The sequence below is a fragment of the Lagopus muta genome, chromosome 3, assembly GCF_023343835.1.
Source record: "Lagopus muta isolate bLagMut1 chromosome 3, bLagMut1 primary, whole genome shotgun sequence".
Taxonomy (NCBI): domain Eukaryota; kingdom Metazoa; phylum Chordata; class Aves; order Galliformes; family Phasianidae; genus Lagopus; species Lagopus muta.
The window spans coordinates 63,952,813-63,977,271 of record NC_064435.1 but is presented as its reverse complement, the minus strand read 5'-3'; the positions used below and the strand labels follow the sequence as shown (position 1 = coordinate 63,977,271).

General features: G+C 41.4%; 1 protein-coding gene across 3 annotated transcripts in view; it reads right to left on the bottom strand.

Moving 5' to 3' along the window:
- EPB41L4B (erythrocyte membrane protein band 4.1 like 4B) overlaps positions 1–24,459 on the bottom strand; it is a 168,546-nt gene that overhangs the window by 53,647 nt on the left and 90,440 nt on the right. For all 3 annotated transcript variants that reach the window (XM_048940112.1, XM_048940113.1, XM_048940114.1), the window contains exons 16-18: positions 15,966–16,147; positions 10,360–10,472; positions 2,286–2,411 (exon numbers count right to left, since the gene is read on the bottom strand). In XM_048940112.1, coding sequence (XP_048796069.1) covers positions 2,286–2,411; positions 10,360–10,472; positions 15,966–16,147 — 421 coding nt within the window. The remainder of the gene's footprint in view (positions 1–2,285; positions 2,412–10,359; positions 10,473–15,965; positions 16,148–24,459) is intronic.

The following is a 24,459-nucleotide window of genomic DNA, read 5'->3' as shown; positions in this document are numbered from 1 at the left end:
CACAGCCCTGAAGGAATACATGGAATTCAGTGGTTGTCTGACATGAAGATATTATTTCTTATCTGCCCCCTGCAAAGGATGCTCTAAATGTCTCTGGGCAGCGTAGTGCCATCCCGGCTCCCTTTTCCCTGAAGGTGACTGAATTGCCACCGGGAAATGGTTTACCTACTTGTATTCAGCCAGATTTTCATGCAGCAGGGAGTACAAGAGATTACCTGGCGTTTTTATGGCAAGTTGGTAAGGTGGTTTACTGGGATTCCAAGTAGCCTCCTCCATCCTCCCATTTTCTAGGTTACAGACAATGCATTTCCTACTGCCTTCTCCTCCTTTAGTCTACCCTTTTCCAGCACTTGTCTAGCCACAGCTTCTTACTGCAATGACTGACCACTGCCTCATCTCTATCTACCTCTTTTTGGAATGTGTTTGGGAAGGGTAATAATTCACATGTGCAGGAAGAATTCATCTCAGTATCACAGGCATTCCTGTGGCTAAGGAGGGAGCTGAAGGAGGATTTCCAAGTAGAGGTGACATCCTAGCTTGCTGGCTACCCCTCTTAAGCCATACTCCTTTAGCACTGAAACCTACAGGAATTTCAGACTGAACTGCATGGCATTATATTTCCACAGCATGTGATATCCTGCAGCAGCCTTCCTTCCATTCCTTCAACCTGAAATCATAAGGGGCCAAGCCTATGACATGTATTTAATCCAACCTGACTGCTAAGCCCTGTGCAGAACATCATGGGTATGAAGGAAAAAAGGAGATGCTCAGGTTGTTCTGAACCTTATTTCCCAGACAGCAACAGCTAAAGAACAGAGTTGTGGCATGATGAAAAAGCAACCCAGGATGTTCTCCCTCAGAAAACCTCAGGGTGAAAAATTAAATCAGGGCAGGTGAACTGAGAGATGCATATGTTTAGCACATTTTCTATCTTGCCTTAGTAATGCTGCACTCTGAATGCAGCAGCACACACTGCTTTCAGTCCTTAACATCCAGTCAAACATGATCATTAAGTACATTCTGGGGAAAATACAAACTTGAGAAATACACCACGACATCCTGTAGAAAAGAGTCACAGAGGAAAAACAGAGGGCAAAATCAAGGGCAACCAGACAAGAAAAAGGCTGCATAAAGCACAGTTGATATAGCACAGATTTCAGAAAGAGGTGAGAACTGCTTTAAGCAAAACAAAGAAAAGAAAAAAAAACAATCCTCCTTCCCCTGCATGCTGTCAGATTTATTGTTTCTGTTTGTGAAATCTAGGGCAGTCAGAATTAAAAAAAAAAAAAAAGAAAAAAAAAAGATAATTTCTTAGGTCTATCTAGACCAGAGTTGTCTAGTTCTTAGATGAAAGATCTGCCAGGGAACAACAAACACACAAAGATGATTGTTAACAAAATCTTTCCAGGGCAAGCTGACCTGCTGTGTTATTGAAAAGACACGAAGTGATGGAAACACCAATATAATTTGTATTCAAAAAGAATAGTATGCACAAGGATAACACAGGAACTTGGATAAGTTATAAGAGTCATTCTGCCTCTACTTTTGTTCCTAAAGCATTCAATTTGGCTTTATTTTTGTCACAAATAGCTTTAGCTTTTGTCCACTAATTACACTTGCAAGGAATCATATATTTTAGGTTTCACTTAGATTTACTTCTCACTGGGAAACTATCTTGTTACAGTCCTGCCATCTAACAGTAACTTTCATTTGTATGGCATTGCTGCAAAACTTGTGGTGTCTTTGAAATGTGGTGTATCTGATGTCAACACTGAAGTGCAAATAGCAGCAGGAAACTTAGTACAAGGCATGCTAACAAGTAAGAAAACCATAGACTAGCTAACATTTCACATTAGAATTATTAGAATCTCCTAAAAAAGACTACATTTGGTTGCATACTGTTATTTTACAACACCTTTAGCCATAGTTTCCATGAGTGTTGGGCAGCCTCAGAAAACTCCAGAGGATAATGCTTCTCAGCTGCAAAGTAAGCAACAGCTGGCATGACAGAATCAAAACACGGAGATTTCCTGAGACACTCTTGGCTGTATTATTCGTGTCAGTAAGGACAAATTTCCCATTTCCATCATATCAATCACAGTGACATAACTGAATAAACTGCAGAGCAGCTAGAGAAAGCTAGGTCAGTATGGACACGCTTGATAAAATAAGGTGCTTCCTCAGGAGTGACATGGTTTTGAAAAATTTCTGTAGGCTATACCTAAATTAGGAAATAATACCAAAATAAAGGAAGTAATTCCAAAATACATTCAAGCACAGATTACCTGAGTGCCTACTCTGAAAGCAGCTTCTACTTGAGCTTTAAGAATGTTGCACTTCATATGATCAGGGACAGAGGAAGGTGACACAGGGGGATGAAGAGTCTTTTCAGGTACCTTTTTCTCTTCAACCTATTTTTAATAGAAAAGACAAGCACAGTGATTTACATTAGAAAGATAAATCAACAAGATGGTACGACTTCCAGGTACAACAACTCAATTCACCAATGCAGGATAAAACTTCCATGCTAATAACCAAATAAATATGTCTTACAATAAAATATTTCAAAACATTAAATGACTTGATACTATTATCACAACAAAAAAAGCCATCAGGAAAGCCTGATTAATAAAGGAAAAAACTATCTCCCAGAGCTAAGAAAGATGGAAAAAGCCCAGCCAGACTTTGGAGTCACTGCCAAACCTGTGATCACACTGAGTAAGTACATTACCTCTAGAACATCACAGGCAAGCAGAAGTGGGAAAGTTGCACAGCATTCAACTGTAGTGAACTCTGATTTCTTATACCACTCTAAGAATGTAAAGGAGCACTGGAAATTTAACCAGAGGGATTTGAAGGGATCTCCACGTAATTGCAAGCCAAGTGAAATCTCTTTTATCAGAGAGTGGAAAAATTGCTGCTGCTTCTTCTTACCTACTGTCAACACCTTACCTACTCAGTGTTCTGGATCACAAATCTAAAGCCTTGGGATAGCTAGCTTAGTGACCTGTTCAAACATGACCTAAAGGTTTTGCGCCTTGAACAAACAACATCCAGCAGAAATGCCAGCATAAATAAACTTCCCATGCAGAAAAGAGAAAATAAAAGGACAGTGTAATACTGATGTATAAACAAACTGGGTATGGAAGAGACCAGGTTTGTAAACGCAAACACAACCAACCACACTGCAATTTCTCATATTTTTAAGGAAGAACTGGCTGTTATGCCACTGCTAACTTTCCTGTTCTTTCTGGAAATGAGATCTGAACAATAGATGAACAATAGCCCACATTATGCTTTCATTTTCCTCTCATGTTTCTACACAGTGTGAGTGGCTGCATACACCCGGACAGAAGGAAGCAGAATGCTGTCATTCAGACCTCACTGCGCTCCCTGTGACCTCCGGTCCAGCTGGAACCCCCCCATGGCTACCTACTGGCTGCTGGTAATTAAAATCTCAGTGATCCTTCTCTCAGGTCCAAGATCAGTCACAGACAGAAAGGAACTTCAAGTTCCAGGGGCACTTTCTGCAAGTGCAGCAAATCACAAATACAGTTTTGTTGACTGAGAGGAGACTATTTTGTAAATGTTGTTGGAGGAAGAACCAGATCTGTGCAGAGCTCTATTGAGACTGCAAGATATTTATCATGCGTTCTCAAAGCTGGTCCAGCAGGCTCCTGCACCCAAAATGTCAAAGCTGCCAGGTATGATCTCAAACAACTTTCTGCTAAAGGACTGCCCATCCTGAGATTTTTCTTTATCTGTCAAATCTCAAATAATTCTTACAGGCTTATTTGCCAAGCCACATTTACTGTTTTTAATGGAAGATATTTTTGGACATTTCACTCTCCTCACATTCCTCTTAAGGGGAAAAGAAAATATTAAAAATGAAAAGTGACAGCTTCGGGCTGGAACAACTTACAGAACTGTAGCTATCTATTTAGTTTTGACTGTAACTTTAGCTCTGGCAAGCATCTGAAAAAGAAATATTCATTTGCCATAAGTGGTTTTTTTCCTGGGGTACTCATGAAGATTAAGAAGTGGAGATAATCAGAAGAAAGAAAAAAAACATGGAGAAAGTACAACTTTTCCTTGAGCAACAGCCTTGTTAGCCTGAGTGCACTGCTGTACAAAAAAGCTGCCACAGTTGTCAACTTTTAACAGTATTGATTTCTAACAGCAAAAAGAATAACACACTAAGCAATGACATTTCTAAAGACCGTGCAACACCCCACCTTTGTTTTAACACTGGATTCTAATTAAATAACGTTTCAGCGAAGCAAGATTAAGTAATTGCATTTCACTAGCTAAATCAAGACAACTGATGCTTATGAGGACATAAGCTTGCTTCTTAGCCTCTTCTGTGCATATAGGGATATTGTCCAGTCCTTACATTCTTCTCCTGCCCAATTTCCCCACACTGACCAAAAGCCCTGCAACTGGGAATCTCCAACAGGTCTAAGCCACCTGCTGCATAGAATTATATCAGGACACATCCCCAGTGTGGTCCTTGACATGCCAGACACAAACTATGATCCTCATTACGAGAAGGGTCCAAATGCTGCTGCCTTGGCTGAAAATGGGCACCGAGTTCTGCACCAGTCTTTCTTTGGGTCAGACTGTAAGCAAGCAAAACTCACTTTGCTTGCATCCATTAGCAGCAGCATCTCTGCAGACTGCTCATAGGTTATGAGCAGACACTGCTGCTGCTTGGGCTCATCTTGCTTCCCAGGTGCTGAGCCGGCGGCACAAGGCCACCGCCTCTGCTTACTGCCAGAGGAAATGCCAACTGCACACAGACACCAATGGGGCCTGGGACTGCTCAACGTGACCCAGAGTCCTCTAGTTACTGAACATACCTGAAAAGGCAAACACATCTCTGCCAGCCTGCCTTGGCAACAACAGACCCTGTGTCACAGTGCAGCACACCCTGAGTCAGCCCTGAACTCAGCTCTCACACAGCTGATTATCTGAGCCTATTAGACATACATTTGCAGTGGCATCCAAGATCCAGATGAAATGTGAACTCCAATCACAGAACAAAGTAGCAACTCATTATTTTAGACCATTAGCACTTCAAAGCAGCTATGTAAGTTCCCATTGTTCTTTAATGTCACCAATCTTTACATATAACCCTGTTAATCTCCTAATTAATCTCCTAAAGTACAATTGTCACCAAGAAGGAAAAAAATAATGACTACACAAAACCATACAGTAACTTCTGAAGTTCATTTTCTTAGTTCAAACATAAACCTGACAGCATTATGGAGTCTTTATATACTATTGCTGCAAGGAGAGCTGTAATATACTTTATTTCATCATGGAATAAAGAAATCTTATGTTTCCAGAACCCTTATTGCTTGCAATGATGAGTGAAGCATGCAGACTGCAGCTGGGTATTTAGATGCTGCACCAGGTTAGCAGTTATTAAAATTTTATTTTCACTTATAAACTAAAAGCATTCAGTGTGGAAGTTGTTAGAAGTCTAAATATGGCACAATGTTAATGAAACTGCCAATCTTATCTTTTCTTACTGTGTACTTCCAAAAAGTCTGAGATGCTAGTTTTAAGTGACTGTCTGAGAGTTAAGATTGAATTTAAAATAAATAATCTCCTTGCTTAAAATTGCAATCTAAATTCATCTTAAATGGTCTGTAAATGAGAAAAAAAAAAAAAGTTGACGTTAACTTAAGGTACCTGATGGCACTCCAGTTTTCCATATCCACTTCTTCTGGTGCTATAAGATAGCAATGCGTTCATATCCCTTTCACCACTGATGCAGAACTTTATTTTTCCAGAGAGGGAGAATTGCTTTTAAATGGATTTTGATAGAAGTGGGGTGAATAAGCTCATATATACATGTATATACATACAAACTAGATGTATTTTTCTCTTTGTAAATAAAGACTTAGATTTACTTTTCTCTTCTCAAATATTTACTTTAAATTCAATTACATTCACTGACACTGGAACTGAAGGCAGATTTGTACAGTGTTAGATAATGATGACACAAGCTTTGGTTTGCAAAGCTAACTGAATATTAAGTACATGTACAGAATACAAAAATGAATCACAGCAAAACCATTTCTATACTTAACATTTCCATTCCCTCTGTTCTGAAAGGTTCATTCTCTGTTCCATATCAAACTTCTTACTGATAGAAAGATTAATTATCTTTTGCCTCTGATAATTTATCAGTACTCCTTCAGCCGAACAGTAAGTTTAATGCACATCTTTGGCTGGAGACTTCTGAGGAATCAAATGAATGTTTTGGTTAGGGCATGTTCTCCACTGCTAGTAATCACAGCAGGTTGGAGGCAAGATTTTAATGACAACAGCATTGATATGCAGATTCTGAGTGCACATTAGCTATGTACAATCATAACCCTTGGTTTCCTGGGACTCACATATACCTGCTAACATGCAGAGGTCTGGGATGGTAACGGTGGAGGCACGGGCTGGTGCTGGAGACCCCATGATTATAAACAAATGCAGACCTGGAGCTGAATGAAACTGGTATTCACGGGCAATGAAGGCAACAAAAGCATAGTAGCTAGCATGTGTAAAGGCCACCAAGTATAGTAAATTTGAATGGGAGACGAAGATGCAGATCAATGAAGAAAGACCAAGGTGTAAAAGCATATTAGCAACAAAAGTGTGCTAGCAAAAAAGGCCCCAGACAGATCCTAGAATGAGGAAGATGCTATCATCATGAAAATCACATCCCTGCTGCTGACGTACTCACTGCAGCATCCCTTCTGCCTCCCCATCACAGTGAAGCCACCAACCTTAGGACCCAGGACCACAAAGGATAGTGAGTGTAACACCAGCAAAAGGGGTAGAAACAATTTAAACTGTACCATTATTCTTTCTTCTTCTGTAATAATTATACCCAGACTAATAATGGTCAGACTCTACAGATTTCACAAATTGTAACTACACATCCTTGGTTTTACATCACATATACACATGTATACATGTGCACACACGCAGACCAGAGAGGATAGGAAAAAATGTACTGCAAAAAAAGAAAATTAGAAATACATTCTCAGCTGCAGTATTTGGCCCTGAGACTCCTGGAGATTAAGAAATCCACCAGCACAAAAGGGCATGAAACACATGTTGAAATTGACTTTTGTCATTTAGTAGGTGGACAGACACGTCTACTGTACCAAACAGCCCTGGAAAAGAGATTGGACACATCCATTCATCATTCCCATGAGACAGAGTTTGCTGTAGCCAACAATCAAATTAATTAACTGCTGAATCTAATTTACCCAAATTCTCGTTAATTCTCCTCTGGGTTGATTATTAGGTCTGACAAATTCCAGCCCCAAAGCACTTTGCTTGAAAAAATAATAATTAGCAATGGGCAGAGAGCAAATGAAAGTTGGGACTCCACAATAGATTTGGAAACCATGTTTGTTCTCAGAAATAGAGTGAGCAAAGCAGCTCCACAAGTACTCCACTGGTTTTGTTTAAGCATACTTTTTTAAGAGGACAAAAAAAACAGGGAATAAAAAGCACTTAATGGAATAGAAAGCAATGGTGTGGTGCAGGAGAAATGTTGCAGCTTCACTTTTTTCTCAGAAGCTAGACATACTGAGAACTCATTAAAACCTGTTTGCTGCTGGACTCAGTAGGTAGTCAACAACTGAAACCAGAGGAGGTTTAAGAAGGCCACACTCTCAGTGGAAAAAACTTGTCAGAGTTCAATGCCACTCAATCCTGTCTAACTTGCCCTGCTGCTTTTGTGCTGTGTGGTGCTCAGCAGCATTTCAGCCTGGGGTTAGCGCAATATTTAAAGCAAGTCCTCCTTTCACTGCAGAAGCCATCTGCTGAGGCTGTTCCATGTTCTACTCAAAGCTCAAAAATGGGTGGTTTGTTTGTTTTAGCTTTGCAAGCTCTGGGTATACATTTCACGAGGATCTGTGGTTTAGTGCTAGTGGTGGCAATGGTAATGAGGAGACGGTTGGACTAGATGATCTTGTAGGTCATTTCCAACCTTGTGATTCTATGATTCTAAGTCAGAAAATTGTGCTTCAAGAAGGAACGACAAGTGAGGGGCCAAAAGAATTCAAAATTCGCAACCCACTTCTTGTAATAACAGGGCTTCCTTCCAGTGGGGCATATTTCAAAGGCACATACAACAATCAGATGGCTCAGAACAGTAACTTTCACAAACCTTGAGGGCCAAGCCTTCGCACTCACCTACATGGTAACTGTTTTTCATAGGATCGCTGCACAGCTCCTAAAATTGAATCTTCTCAGACTGTCAGTGGAGGGTTTTCATTAGACTGCCTGTGCCTGTTGCCTGGCCTTCTGCAGAGCTTCTGCCAGAACAGAAGCAATTAGCAGTTCCTAGGGCTCAGTGCAAGACATTTTCATCAGCTAAGCTTTGACTGATGGAAGTCTCATCGCAGCAGACACTGGCTGCATTTGCTGTGCAGCTGCATTTATTGGGAGCATTGACTTGCTGTGGTACTGAGTTTTGTTCATTAGTACTTAAATAAATAATCCACCTGACTGCAGACAAGATTCTAGAGCTGTCAGAAAAAGCCAAAGAAAATCATTAGTTATAGAAGAGCCAAGTTCTCCCCTCACAAATTTTCAGAAACAAAAAAATGAGAGGATCAGAAGTCAGGCTTTTCCATGCAGAAGTTGCAGGGATATTTTAGGAGACAGATTGTATGGTATGGTGGAATATAGGACTGAAGTGTTTTAATTCTCTTTTAATGAAAGAAAAAAGGTCATAAATCCACTCATTTTGAGATCACAAGGATACACAAGGGCAGATCAGCCGCTTGGCTCTTTTGCACAACACAAGCCAAACTAGTTTAACCACTTCTGCACTATGGTCAGCATGGAGAGATTCCTCCAGCTGCTTTGCTTTAGCATTTTGAAGATGCCAAACTGAGCTGTCAATAAGATCAGTAATGTAGGACTATCTTTTAAAGCATGCTTTGGGTGTTGCACATAGGTAAGTGTTGTGAGCTGGAGTTAGACAGAGTATCAAGAAATACAAGTGAACTACAGTGCTCTAGTCATGTGAAGGTGGGTATTCACTGGATGAAAACACAAGATGAAGAATTTTCCTTTGGCAAAATATGCTTAATTAATGCTTAATTAGCTCTGCCTATAAAATCTATACTTTTTTTTTTCAGTTAAGAATACTTCTAGAAGAACTTCACATCCAGGCTGTGTGGCAGGATTTTCCATTTCCCCTTTATTTGTCTCCTTTACAATTTGACTTTTTACCCCTCATCATAACAAGCAAATGACAGCTCCTCACAGCTAATAATGAACAATTTTGGACAAAAGTCTAAGACATTCCACCTTGAGGTGTTAATTCAGCAACTTCAGAACAATGCCTTATGACATAGGTCATTGCCTCGTGACTCTTCAAACAGCACTTGATGAGGGAAAGCCTAGGCATCAGGGAAGACACAACCTAAAAAGTGCCCTTGGTATAGAGACCAGAATAGGATCATTACAGCTTCCATAACATATTGATTTCAATTACCTAGAATGTAGGAAAGATAGTCCAATATCTGATTTTAACTTCCTTAATGACTGTTGAATAACATCAACAATAAAAGGCTACCTGTGAAACCAAGGCAAAATAATTTGAGTTCTCACTTGAACTGACAGAAAACATTCCAAAAACTTTTTTTTTTTTAAACATCTATATTATCAGTCGGGGGCCAGACCACCTCATTGGAATCCAGTGGCAATGTCTCACTGACTCCACTGGGCTCAGCTCAGGACTAATCCTAGAGGGCTTATTACAAACGAGAGGTGCAGACCACTGTAGCTCTAACCAGAATAGCCTCAAGGAATACCACAGAATGGGGTCAAGTGGATTTTGCCTCACATGGATACCAGGAGCCCCTGACCTGGCAGTCTCTGGTAGAAGCAATGAGACACAGATGTTTTGCCACCCCTGCATTGATCAAACACCCACTAATATCAATTGGTCAATTGCCAGGGGAGATAACACAAACACTTCATGTAGAGAAACAACTTCTTGGTTGTTTTTGTTTTGTTTTATTTTAATTACTTGAAGTGTTGTTATTTTTTTACAGCTCAGGGCTGCCTTGATGCCTAACTTCACAACCAAATTAAAACTACATCATCACATCGTTACAGCAGCTTCTGAAATTTTAAAAGGTGAGGAAGGAAATTCCAAATCAAAAAACGAAAACCCCGTCCCACAAGGTGGTGAGAGGTGATTAAAAGCAAGACAGTTACAGATTAACATTGACTGGAACTGAAGGTGAAAAGCAGCAGCTTCTGCACATGAAGTGACAAGGGGCTCTCTGTCATATACATGTAGAAATATGTATGTACACGCTATACCTTGTTCATGACGTGCAGGGCTGGCCATGGTCCAACTACCTTCACACTCTCCGTTTCTATTTTCTTCAGATGAGAGGTTTCATCATAAAGAAGGGGAAGTCCTGAGCTCAATTCTAAAGAGATGCCCAAGAGAGAGAAAGAAAGAAAACACAGTCTGAAGGAAGGCTACAGAAGAACAGCAGAGCAAGTCACTGAACTTTGTTTGAAGAGACGGAGGTCTTCCCTGTAAGACCACCTAAAACCTTTAATAAAAATCATAGAATCACAAAATTATAGGGGTTGGAAGGGACCTCTGGAGATCACCTTGTCCAATCCCCTAGTAAAGCAGTTTACCTACAGCAGGTTGTAGAGGAAAGTGACCGGGTGGGTCTTGAATATCTCCAGAGAAGAAGACTCTACAACATCTCTGGTGGCTTCCTTCAGTGCCTGTTGAATCATTACACCTTTTGGGTCATTTTTCCTTTTTCTCTTTAACAAACAATCCCTCCTCCCCACCTCCCCAGCTCCTTCTCTCCCACCCCTACGCTTTGGAAGGGCTTTTGCCAGCTTAAGGGCTTGGTTCTTCTTCCAGCCATCCCCCTATATAAAACAGAGTTGATACTGATGTCAACCCCATTGACACCAGAGAACTTATTTATGCGGCCAAGGAGCTTCTCTCAGAACATGTGATGTATACAGAGATCAGAGTATAGCTTTTGGCTCCTCTCAGATATCTTTATTTATATGTCAGTCTCTTTAAGACTGCTGTCAGGAATTTGCTGTGCTTTGTCAACAGAGATTTAGAGGAAAGACAAAAGACAAGATTTTGAGCACTGACAAAGAAAGACGAGGTAAAATACTTTTGTGACACTCCTGAAAGGACTCCACCAACATCCTAGGGATGGTGTGGCATATATGTGTTTGCAAGTGTTCTGAGAAAAACGAGAGCTTCATTACATGATGATTTAATGAATCCTCACCTCTTCCTGTATTTCTTTTTGCTACAGATTCTAGGCAATAATAGTTGGGAACAATTCAGCAGTCTCTAGAGTCTGATTCAAAGCCCAGTGAAATAAATAAAAACTTTGCACTGCCTGCAGTTCCGTTTGGATCACTTTCTTAAGCTGTCCTAAGAATATTAAATATTGCTCACTCAAGATCTAATTCTACAGCTGTTTAAATATACATTAAGGACTTTGCTGACTAGAGACAAACTGCTAATGCCAGTTTAGAGGAATATAAGCAAAAAGCTGTCTTGGTACTGGTGAAACATAGTCAGTGGTAACAGTGGCTTAGAAGGGGTTATGACATCAGCATTGACCTTCTATTGGTGGTCTCTCATCAAAAGCTGATGAAAGCAGAGTTCAGCATTTCTGATATTACGGTTGCTTCCACAGATATGAAACTGTAATCTGCCTGATCATACCACTGAAAGAGTTACCCCAGCCATCAGATAAGACTACATGATGATTCTTTTTAAAGAAACATGGACATTTTATTGCGTGTCAAGAAGGAACATAGAGGGGAAAAGTGCATTACTTAAAGTATTCACTTTTGCTGTGACTTTTTAGATTTATTTTTTTTTTTTTGCTTTTTTTTTTTAAACAGAGAAAGCTTCAGAAACCAAGCAAGCTATTTTAGCCTTTTGACTCAACCTTGCAAACAGATAAAGGATATATATATCAATAAAAGGCAAAAAAATTGGCATACATTTACTGAGTCAGCATTAAGTCTTGGCAAACCAGGCTTTCCTTTCAAGCAATGATCTGGCAGGACTGTATTTTTTACAAAACAACATTCTAGCCTGAAATTCAGTTTGTATTACACCCTCCTTTTGTCATGGTTACACAAGGACTTTTTCATCAAGCAGGTCAGGAATAAAGGATGTCTTTTTTTTTTTTTTTTTTTTTTTTAAGGTGATAACCTGCAAGCTCAGCCTAGAGCCTGAGAGGCAAGCTGAGCCCCTTCTTCCAATTTGTCATTTTCTGCCATAAAAATTGCATGGGCTAACATGATGAGCTTGTTGGCAGCTGTTTTCTGTGACAGCCCCAGCTGCTGCCATTGGGTTTGCTCACGTGCACGTGATAATCCATGTACAATGTTGCCGTCCCAGATAGGCTCAGTGAGCAGTGCTGGCATTGCAAGGCTGGCTGCTGCTGAGCACAGTGGTCTCTGGTACAGTGACTGAGAGAATAGCTGGGGCAAGATCTGCTGCATGAGAAGATAGAATCTGTGTATTCAAGCTTTAAGGTGAAGGGCAGCACTGCAAATACCATAGTTAGGCAGAATGCAGGAAAAGATCTTCTGCTGAATTGCCTTTGCAAACACATGCCAGATTTATTTCACCGAATTTCACTTCTCCCAGTAATCAAAGTAGACAAACGACTTGGAATGTAAAAAATCAGGCAGATCTACCCTGTGTTTGTTTCCTGTAACAAAGTCCCAGGCTGTGTACTTGCTGTGAAACATGCAGCAGCATTTTAAAGGGAACCTTGTCTGGGCACACCAGCATTTGCACCTCTCCTTCCTGTGCCCTGTGAGTTGGCACTGAAATTTTGTAATTTATCACATCATATCTATGAGGAGAAAATCCAGGCATCTTTTTCCCTCTCTCTATCACATGCTATCACATGCTAAGTGACGGGTGGGTCACTTCAAGTTCTACTTCGCATACGATTAAAATCACTTCTAAGCTCAGAGACGGGTCTGTCCTGTAGGATCTGGAACAACTAACAAAATGCTCAAGGTCCCCTGGAAAACCATCAGGTAGTCAAGCTGACACGCACCACTGTCAGCCTCAAAGGGAGGTTTTCATTTGGCTAGCATATTCTTCACGTGGATCTTCTGGCCCTCCAAGCATGTCCACTTGAGGTATTTTGGTCACAAGCACCCTCTTCCCAAGAGTGTTCTCAGGCAAGTGACCACATACTTCCTAGAAACACTTTCCCAGTCGGCAATCTTTCATACAGCCTTCAACCAGACACAAGCTTCCATGTCCCCACAGTCCTTATCTAGACCTCTGAAAGCATCTCATCTCTCAGCTTGGGTGTTTCTGGTCCCACAGTGCCGTATGTGCAGTCCCAGAGAGGTGGCTGACAGCCAAGGTGATGGAGGTTCACCTCCAAATGGAGATGCCACCCCAATGCACATAGGAATAGCTTTGATCCAGGGTTTTTAGGGTGGTGGTCCTATCTACACCATCATCACTCCAAAAGCAAAAGCAGCAGCCTGAGCATGCCTGTTCTCATGGAGGGCACCCTTTTGGGGGAAATTAGCTGTGTGACAAGCAGAGTGCATGGGTACAGGGCTGTGGGGAACCGTGATGTGGTCCGCCTTGAGGTGGCTGGCTGGCAGTCAGGACAGCCAGCTTACAAACTGGCACCACAGTCCCTCTGCAGGAGGCACTCATGTTCCTTTGTGTTTCCTCAGGGAGATTGAAATTCGGGCTGCTCTGGGAGTACAGCAGCTGCTGGGCAGAGCATGCAGAGCCTGGCCTCTGTGCCAGAGTAGCATCCTGGGTGCAGGAAGCATTAGTAAAATTACTACCTTTCCAGTAAAGCAGGGCTGTAGGAATTGGAGCGTGGCGCTGCTGCAGCACTGCTGGGGTGGAGGGTGATGGCCTTTGAGAAGTGTAGGGGCCTGAGCTGTGGGTGAGCCCTGTGGATGGGACATTCAGGATTACAGTGTCCTCAGGGCCCAGGCCCTCAGCAGCACTGCCGCTGGCACTGGCTACATTTCCACTGGCATGCTTCACCTCTAATTTGGGAAATAAAAAATAGAGGCTGGCACAGAGCCATGGGAAGGCTTCTGGCTCTTGCAGCACCAAGCTGACATGCTGCATGCAGTCTTTGGCCCCACTTCATAAAGCAGGCAGCACCCCTTTCCCATTGGCAGCCCCACCGCAGCAGTGCCACAGCAGCATTTCCCCTTCTGCAAATCCTGTAATGTAGAGCATTCAATGCATAAACACAGAGGAGTATAACAGAGCTTCTGCAGATTGCTGCTAAGGGAGTAGATTCTTTTAAAGTTCCAGCATGCAATTCATATTGCTGCTTGGAACTTGTTCTTCAAACACTTGCAATGCCTTGCTTTTGTTTCTCATGCTTAAAATTTTCATCTCCCTCTCTTTGGGAAAGAAAACTAAAGAAAAGGTTTCCAGGTTTCTGACACAACGTTTAAATAAAACTTCTGCACTGACAGGTGCCTATGCATAGCTGCTGAGAGAGGAAAGCCAGGAGCCAAGAGCACCCAGCACTGTCCACAGTGAGATCCTGGCTACAGGCTGAAAGTTACCCTAAGAGATGCCTCTCAGAGTGATGCACAAAGCCAAAATATGGACAAAGGAAAAACTTAGCATGCTCCTGAAGTAAGGAAAATAGTAGGTCACACCTTGTTTTGTCCATCTTCTGAAATTCTTATACAGTTCCAGCATCGCACGCATTGCAGAGTGCCAAGACTATAAATTTGGAGCGCAAGAAACAGGATTGCTCAATGGCAGGGATGTTTTTCTTCAAGTTTTTGTGTAAACCTACAGACACCTGGCCAAGCTATGCACTTTTTACAAGCCTGTACACGTACAGCAGCCGAGACGTATGTCTGAACTCCCCAAGGCTATATCAGAAACAAGTGAGTTTCTCTCCTCTTTGCTTTCTACATGCCCAGAATTTCTCCACAGAGCAAGTGAGCATACTCCAGTGGTGGCAGCTGGGGCAGAGTTGGAATCATCCACACTACTGCCAACCAAGGTGATGCCAACCACTGGGACCAAAGCCAGTACAGCAAAGCGAGCCCTTCCTACACACCACAGAGAAAGGCATCACTTATCTCAAGAAGGAAGAGCACCAGTGCTGCAGAAGATGGTAAACCCCTAGGCATGAAAAGAGTGCTTCTGATAGACATCTCTCAATGTCCTTTTTCCAATGTGAAACAGTTCTTTTTTACATAGCTTCTCAGGTATTTCTGAGCTTTTGTTTTTTTCTCCCTGGAATTTGGGAAGCCTGTGAATGGGAATGCATCTTTGCCGCTCTTACTAAAAGCTATGGCATTTGCAGAAGTTTTCTTAAAGAGCCAAGAGAGCCTGTTGCACTGGACTGGACTCAGTCTCAGTGCAATATTTTTTCAGCTACTCCTCCTCCACAGCTGTGGATCCCAGTACCAAAACAGAGAGCACAATGGTGTTTGCCCAGTGCTCCAACATTTCTGCAGCTTGTGCCCAGACATGAAAGCAAGAGCCAGATCCAAACAACGAGGGCTGAAGGCCAGCTGGGCATATCAGCAAACGAAAGGCAGATGAGGATAGGTTTGTCATATTATAGAAATAAATAGTAACAATGAAAAAAAAGCCTGTGCCAAGTAGCTAGAGATTCAGTATCTCTGACTAATTGGATATTTGTTCAGCTGCAGAACACCAATCTAGCACCAAATCCCACAGTCTCATAGCAAAGCCAAGAAACTGTACATCTTGTCTCATTTGCACATAGTACTGAGCTAGAAAATAATAACAGGAAGTATATTCTTCACAGAGGAAAAATGAAACGTGTGATGTTCTCCTTTCCTTTGCCTCCTTGCCAGAGACAAAGCTGAAACAAGCACAGCTACTGACACAACACTGACAGCAGTAGACTTACTATTTGGGTTTGGAACTCCAGAAACAATGTCTTTGCTGTCGGGAGCAAGGGCGCCGTAGTTGGCGTGGTGGTGGTGATGGCGGTGGTGGTGGTGGTGCCTCGCAGGCATTTTTGCAGCATATGGTGCTCCGCCATTCTCCTCAATGTTGAACTGGTGCAGATCGCTGTTGTTCAAGGGATAGCTACAAAATAAATTCAGTTCTAGTTAGAGTGGGAAACAGAAGGATAAACTGTACTTTTGGAGAGAAGAGAGTGCAAATTTCCTTGGGGAAAAACTACGTTCTTTTTATTTGCAAATAAAATTTTTAATGACTTTTACACTTTTCTGTTAACAGAAGTGTCACAGGGTGAGGAAAAAGGACTCCTCTGCTTATTTGACATGCCTTTAATGTCAGAATTCTTTTTGATTTTGCACGCTGCACAAGCTCTGCTAGAGTCTTACATCGAGTCAAATTCTAACCGAACTATGGAGTACGACTCTCAAAAACATCAAAATTTGTTCTGCAGGAATTTGTAGTTTCACCTCCAATAGGAAAAAAGTCAGGTAACAAACAATAATTCTTTTAATGTGAAACTGTCAGAAGAGAAAAGCAAAGAACAGTCCTCAAATGACTTTATAAAGTCTGTGACTGTTTAGGGCTACAGAATAATGGTGAAAAGGCTCCATGAAAAATACAGGACTTGGGAAAAAATGGAGAAAGATCCCATTGGAAAGAAAAGGTTTCACAGGTAACAGCACACAGGATAGCGCTTGGTCCAAAAGGGATTGCATCTCTGGTAAATACCTTTTGTTGTTGTTGTTGTGAAAGTTTACTCGGGAGACTAAGTTGTCAATCTGCAATGTATGGAGAAATGGAGGCACTGACATTTTAACTGATCATCTCTACCTCAGATGTGTCACGTGACACAACTACTTTTCTGCAGTAGTTTCAATGGATGCTGTTTCAGTTTATTGTCTGAAATGATGAGGAATGCCTAGAAATATGCCAGCAATCAAAAAAAAAAAAAAAAAAAAAAAATGGTTGACATAATTTTACACAGACACTGCAAATGACTTGGAAATAGTCCCCTCATAAAGTGTTTAAAACATTTATAGTGTTTTAACTAATTCTGCAATACTGCATTAGGCAACAGTTGCAGGAAATCAATTCATTCCCCATCCCCCCCCCTCCACTCCCCCCAAAAAAGCCCAGAAGCCCCTGTCCATTTGAAAAATGCTAACAAAATTATCTCTCAACCCACATAAGCGTTCAGTTTGCTTCTGTTGCCAACAGTAGCTAAAAACCTGACACCATGGAATAAAGACAAACAGAATAATTAAAGGAGCAAAGAATGAATTACACCTAGCTACTTGCTACATATGTTTTCTGCAGACTACTTACTGATTCAAAGCAAAATTAACAAGTCATCTGGACACACACACATATGCATCATTTCCAAGGCTATGCCGAAGCTTGCAACTCAGTGCATCATTAGTAACGACTGCCTTCTTAGCAACAACTGACAGCATGAGGTTTCTGACTGGGTAGCAATTGAATAACGCTTTCATGCGGGTTACTTTTTTGAAAGCAGAAGGCAGGAGGGGAAGGCTTTGTGTATTCACCTTGGCAAGTTCCCAGCATGTTGCAAGGACTGCCAATAAAGGCACTTCTGATGCTCTATTTGCCTTAAGGAAACAACACAAATAGGGGTCACATGCACAAAGAAGAGCTTTGGTGAGCTCAGATAATCCAGGAAGGTCTTTTGAAACTGTACTGTATCTTCACTCTTATAATCAAATTAAGTAAGTGCCTACTGGGGAAAAATGGTACAGGCTAATGAGATTGCATACTAATTGTAGCAGCTTGCCTGCACTCTCCCCTTCAAGCTCTTTGGATCAAAGTGACATTTTTTGACAGGGAGAAGAGCTGGTTTTGTTCACAGAATGAAAATACTAAAAGTCTGGGGCTGGAGTCTCAGCGCATCTCTTGCTTTTTCTGGTCTATGATTCAACATTTTTCAGTACACAAAGCCCCATGCATTTGGGAATTGCTTTCATTTCACTGGCTGACAGGTTTGTTTAGCAGGTTATTCACCAGTCTTTTAAAAACAAATAAGATCACACTGAATCTTTACACTGACTCCTCGTATTGCTATGGGCACAAGGTAGCTCCCATGCTGAAATGGGAATGATCTGGGCAACTGAGTGAACCAAATAGCTCTGGCATGATTGTGAATTTGCACCAAATTCTCTAGATGTATCTTTTGACTGTCCAGACAGGAGAGCTCTCACAACGTAAAACACAGGGTGACCTTTATTTCAAAGAAGTAAAGAACCCAACAAAGCTGATGTTCAGGTGTGCACTGAAATCCAAGCCCACACAGTGCACTCTGATGGGCAAATCGCTATTGAAAATGCTGGCCCAGCTAAGAGGATGCAGTCATCCACTCTCTTCTGGGACTAGCAGCAACTGGCAGATATGGGCACAAGTTCATCTTGGCATTCAGTTATCTCTTGCACTTCTGATGGATGTGGGGTTGGGCAAGGAAAACTTCACATCCATGCCCTCCTTGCCACCTAAGAGTTCTGCACAAACACACTATAGGTTGGTAAGCCATCCACAACAGTGCTAGAGAACTAGCCTGCTAGAGAACCTTGGCAGTACCCCAAAAAAGAGTAGTCCTAATCCCTATCCTGTTTACTCTATACTGTTTAATTTAGAAGCACATTAGGCATCATAGCGTAGTTGCTACAAGATGTTATCTAGCTGGTATCATCATGGCATCATTTAGCCGAGATGTCACATCTATTTTCACTAATTTTAGTGTTCTCCCACTATCTTATATCTAAAGTCTTGACACTTTCCCCCAGTGCATCTTTCTGCCATTAACATTCCTTTTTATTGCTTGTTTCTATCTGACTTACCTGAATATGTGATGTGCTCACAGATCTTTCTCCATCCAATGATACAAGAAAATCAGTATTTTCTCTGAGTCAGCTTTCAGACTATATCCTGCTCTCTCCAGGTTTTCATTCTTGCTCCCCAGACTTCAAGTAGCATTCTCAAACTAAGTGCAAACGTGGGCAGATACAGGTTTTCACCTTTTCTCCTGTAATTGTCTTTTGGTCCTCCTGGTACACACCAATGTTTCACATCTGCTTTGCCTTTTGTTAGGCAATAGGCTGTTGCGCAGCTTTCCTGCTTTATTTACCTGTCAAGTTTTCTGATCAAGCACCAGCCGCTCCCTACATAACCAACTCTTGCCCTTCAAGGAAAAAGGCAGTGCTCTGCAGACAGTTCTCTGAAGAAAGAAAACATTTCTTCCCTCTCCATCCTGCACGCAGGCAAAGCACTTCTAACAGTCCCAGGCTAAACCTTTAAAAAGAATCAAAATTCACAGACACTTGGTAATGCTGTTAGCCTCAAACTTCCACACTTACTTTCCTCTGACCAAAAAGACAGCCTATAGAGAAACAGAGCAATTGGTATGTATCTTCTCATTAGTTTCTCCACTGTTTGAATTTTATTTTCATTACTAGCCCCCTATCCCAATTTTATAGTCCTCACTCTTTGCTTTAGAGATAGTTTCAGATAGCATTTTTAAATTTCATGTGCTCCAGCTATCTGCTGCATTACTGAAACATGCTTCTATTGTATGACTCACACAGACGTGTTAGGGGATCAGGAAAAAAATGGGGAATAGAAAGGTATTAAAAAGAATTCAACAGACTGAATTCTTCACCTCTCCCTTCACAAAAGGACCCCGCAGGCCTACATTACCCCAGCTGACTGCCTGAGCTGAACCTTAAAAAATTCTCCCTAGCAGACTTCACGACCTGCCTGTACAATCTATTTCAGTGTCAAGCCATGCCTGTACTTACTTTTTCCATTTAACCTAAGTTACCTTTACTGCAGTTTAAGCCTGTTATTTCTCCTCCCATCTGTCAATGAACAAGTTATTTCTTGCTACAGAAGCCCATGTTTGTGGAAACAATTTTCACATCTTCCTCCAGATTTTGAAGCACTCTGAACTTTCAGTGGCCCCTCACTCATCACGTTTTCTACTGCTCTGATCGTTCTTGCACCTCATTCTGCACACCCACCCCCTGCTCTGCCTCTGAGATGTCGCGCATTCCTGCTGAGGCCTTAAAAAGGCATTATATGCTTCCCATATCCTATGGGACCAGTTTCTGTGTATATACTAGAACACAACATTTGGTTTCTCCTGAATAGCATACAGCTCTTGACTCACATTCAAATTCTTATCCTCAGGAACACCACCCTTTCCTAAAGCAGCCAGGCATCCCTCCCTTCTGATATGTGAAGCAGGTTACTTGGAACTAAGAGCATTCTTTCCTCCTGAGCTGCATCTTAAACTTTTACATGTGCTAACGTCACAACCAACCCTTGCTGGACCCACATGTGAAGCAGAGACTTTCAGAAGTCTAGCAAAAGTATTGATTGCACATTAAGCTTCAGCATGGCAGCTCAGGAATGAGATTTCACAGCTGTGTCAAGCCAAGCACTCATGTTTAAGGTTAGTCTCTGCATTTGGAGGGAAAAAAAGGAAGAAACTTTGGGTTTATTCCCTGCCCATGCTTCAGAAGAAGTTCAAAACAAAACAAGTTACTTTTTAGTAAACCTTGCCTTGAACTTATTCAGAATCTCATACACCCTTTGTGTCACTGTAGCATGTAAAGTGGCACAGACAGTATAGAAAGAACATAGCACACTAGAAATTTCTTTGTGGGCAGAAATGAAATGTGGGAAACAGAATGTAGTGCCCTGGACAAGTATCATTTAACGGCCAGAACCAGTGTGCTGAAGCAAAAGGCTTAGAGAGGACTCAGTACTACACATGAAAGGAAGCCAGACCATGGAGGGAGGACTGCTTATAAAAGAAAAACGGTGCAGTTTCATTTTTGCAGCCGAAGACTGAGACATATAACAGCAACAAGTGTTCCCAAGTAAAGAAGGAAGGCCAGGTTGGATGGGGACCTGGGCAGCCTGGTCTAGTAGGTGGCAGCCCTGTTCATGGCAGGGGCTTGGAAATGGATGGTCTTTAAGATCCTTCCAGCCCAAGCCACACTATGGTTCTATAATCTCTACAAGCACACCTATATGATTTTTTCCCCTGCACCACGTAACCACGGCCTCTTGGTTTCCAAAAATGCAGAAAGCATACTTTAAGCTGACAGCACTGTTGTAGTTCTATGCTGTGCCCTGACACCAGCAGAGGATGGGAGGACTGGAGAGATGCATTGCAGCAGTCCTCATCCACTTGTAGGGACACCTCAGGAAGCCTTATACTTCTTCCACCCTGGAAGCAGAGTGGGCAGCCAGCAGCTTTCTCTCAGCCAAACCAGCCAGCCAGGAAGGAAGGGAGGAGGAAATGGCCATGGGGAAGCAGATGTTCAGAAACAACACAGAGCAGAGAGAGTATCTTCTGTAGGAGATACGCCAGCTTCTTGTGTTAGAAGCTGAGCTAAGCTTTGAAGCAGTAGATCCAGCTTCCAATTAATCTGCAGAGCCTGCAGCAAAGCATGTTCTAATAAGACACCAAGGAACAAATCTCAGCTCAACACAGCCACTGTCCTCCCAGACTTCACCTTATCTGTATAAAGATCATTAAAAAAATACTGCCTTGCAAAACTGTCATGCAAAATATCCCCACTGGGAAACTGAACTTGCTTTTCTTCATTTACAAATGGTTTTAATTAATGATAATGATAGCTAATGATATTTAATCACCTGTCAAAAAAAAAAAAAAAAAAAAAATCACTGTCACAGATATCCTTGCAGATGAGAAGAACTCCAAAAAGAAGACACAACATTTTCTAAGACAGATGAAAACCCACCCCAAGCCAGTGTTGCCCTCCCCTCTCAGCCTGCACTTGGGAAACCAGCTGGTAACTCAGGGTGCTCTGGGAGCAAAGGAAAGGAACAGCTCTGTCTGCCAAGACAGCCTGCAGCTGATCTCAGGTTGCTAACCCAGCTGACAGCCTTTCCTGCCATTTAACCCATAAGTATCTCAGCCCTTCCAAGCTCCTGCCTTTCTTATTTTGCCTTCTGCAAGGAGAGTTACATGAGAAATGGTCAAAGCTCACAGAGCTTCGAAGGAATTAGGACCTTTCGGTGAGAAGCATCTTGCAATGTCTACAAAATGCTACCAGCAACACCACATAAGATCCAAAATACCTGAAATTCCTTGGAAAATTTGAATACAGATACCTCTACACTGAAACAAACAAAACAAAACAAACAAAAAAATACAACACAGTGAAAATAAAAGTAACAGAGAGTAGAAAAGGGAAGAAAATGGGGCAATTTATGTGTATCAGAGAAGCAGTAGCAGGAGAAGATGGAAAGGAAGGGAAAGAAAGGGACAACAACTCGAAAGCCACCTGCTGCTCACTGCGCTTGGCCCCAATCACTGCAGCAAGCCTTAAAGATCTGCTGTCTCTGTTCCTGCAAAGCTGAAATGCTTTCAAAAAAACCTCCTTTAAAATAAATTAACCCAACTGTAGAAGTGTCATGCTTCCTAAGTAATCTAATTCTAAATGTTTCCAATGCCCTACAAAGAAACATAGGGTAACATGGATGTGCAGTAACTTCGAAGTCTAGCGTGAATGTACCTGACACCACTGCCACACAAAAGGACTTACATTACAGATTTTTGCTGTTCTTTTAAATGTAGTATCAATATAACCACTGAACAGGTACAGTGCAAAGCAAGTAAAAACTTCCAACAAGAGGTAAAAGTAACACAAAATCACTCAGCGCATACAGCAAGGTTACTCTCAGCCTTGCGAGCTCGTCCTATCTATGCTTTCATGCAACACTGAAGCAACTCATCAGAATTCCAGCAAGAAACTTTTCATTTCATCTTGAAAGCAATTTCCAGACTATTTTTTTTTTAAATCAGAAACTGAAAATAAGACAGAGATATATTAAATACAACAGTAGAATTTGAAAATGACTGATAACAGAGCCCTTCTAGGCTCAGAAGCAGCAACTTTTTCTATTTTTACTACATTCTAAAAATCATAGAATCAGTCAAGCTGGAAAAGACCAAGAGGATCATCCAGTCCAACCACCAACCCATCTCCACCATGCCCACTAACCGTGTTCCTCAGTGCCACATGCACACTTCCAGTGATGGTGACTCCACCACCTCCCTGGGCAGCCTGTGCCATTGCCTCACCGCTCTGAGAAGAAATTTCCCCTAATACCCAACCTAAACCACCCCCGGTGCAACAGATTTAGTGGGGAAGATAAAATACTTGTAAGTAAGTATCTTGTTACCTGGAGTTTAAATTGCAGTAGATCAGTACTTCCTACAGTAATTGGCTGTGGCTGTATCTTCCATTTTCTTCAGGAGGCAGGAAGGATGTTTTGTCTTATTTAAAAATATATATATATATTTTTTTTTAATGTATATAATCTTTAACATGTGACACTGTTAATTAATCCAGGAATTACAGGTTTTCCTTTTTTTTTTTTTCCTACTTGAAATGCTTATTTGTGCTTTAATTCAGTTTTTGACACTATGAGGTACAGGTTTTGCTGTTTAGCTGAAGGTAAGACTACTAATACAAAAAAAAAAAAAAAAGATGAAGGAGGAGGAAAAATACAAGCACATTACAAACTTATAAGACTGGAAGTACAATGGGAAATCAAAATTAGAAACGTAATTGTGATGGCAAGAGAAAACAGAACTCTTGGGGCACTTCCACTGGTTCTCCAATACCTCAGCTTTTATCTTGTTTTTAAATTGAAAGGTTACTCAGTTTTCAGAAGGTTTGATGACTATGGCAGCCATGATGAATGCTTCTTCTCACAGAGACAAAACAAACTAGATTTCATTTTCTTTGTATTTCTTCAATTCAGATGGACATGCAAGACGTCAAAGAAGATAAGATGCTACCAAACCAAAAGCAGCCCTGCAGTCAAGAGAAAGTCATTATCCCAGAAACTCAAAGCCAAGAAGTAACATTGGGAGGTAAGATATTAGGCTGGTGGAACTTTGTATCTCCTACCTTCTTTCTGTGCCAAATCTACCAGGACTCTACATTAAAAAAAGTCTCTCTCTTTCACGCACACACACACCATAATCTTTAGTAAAGTTGGATTTGAAAAGCTGCATTAAAAATAATAATAATAAAAACCTTTTCCTCCAGTTCAAAATTGAAGGTTATAATCTGCTGAAATTAAAAGCCATATGAAAGTGATCACAGAACACATGCTTATGTTTTCTGTGTTAGCCTACTAATACACGCAGTAGTCAGTGCACAGAGAGGCCTGGTTTGAGAGCTTTACAACTAAATTCAGATTAACACAGATTCATGAAATCAATTGTTTAAAAATAAGTTGTCTCACTCTAAAGGACAGCCATGAAGCAGTCATTGGTAAGTAGTTGAGAGCAGAATGTTACCTGCAGAAGCTTTATTACTGCAAGTGACTCATTTAAGAGAGGAGCTTGAGCTGAATCCAGCTTTTATCAGTTTTTGCAA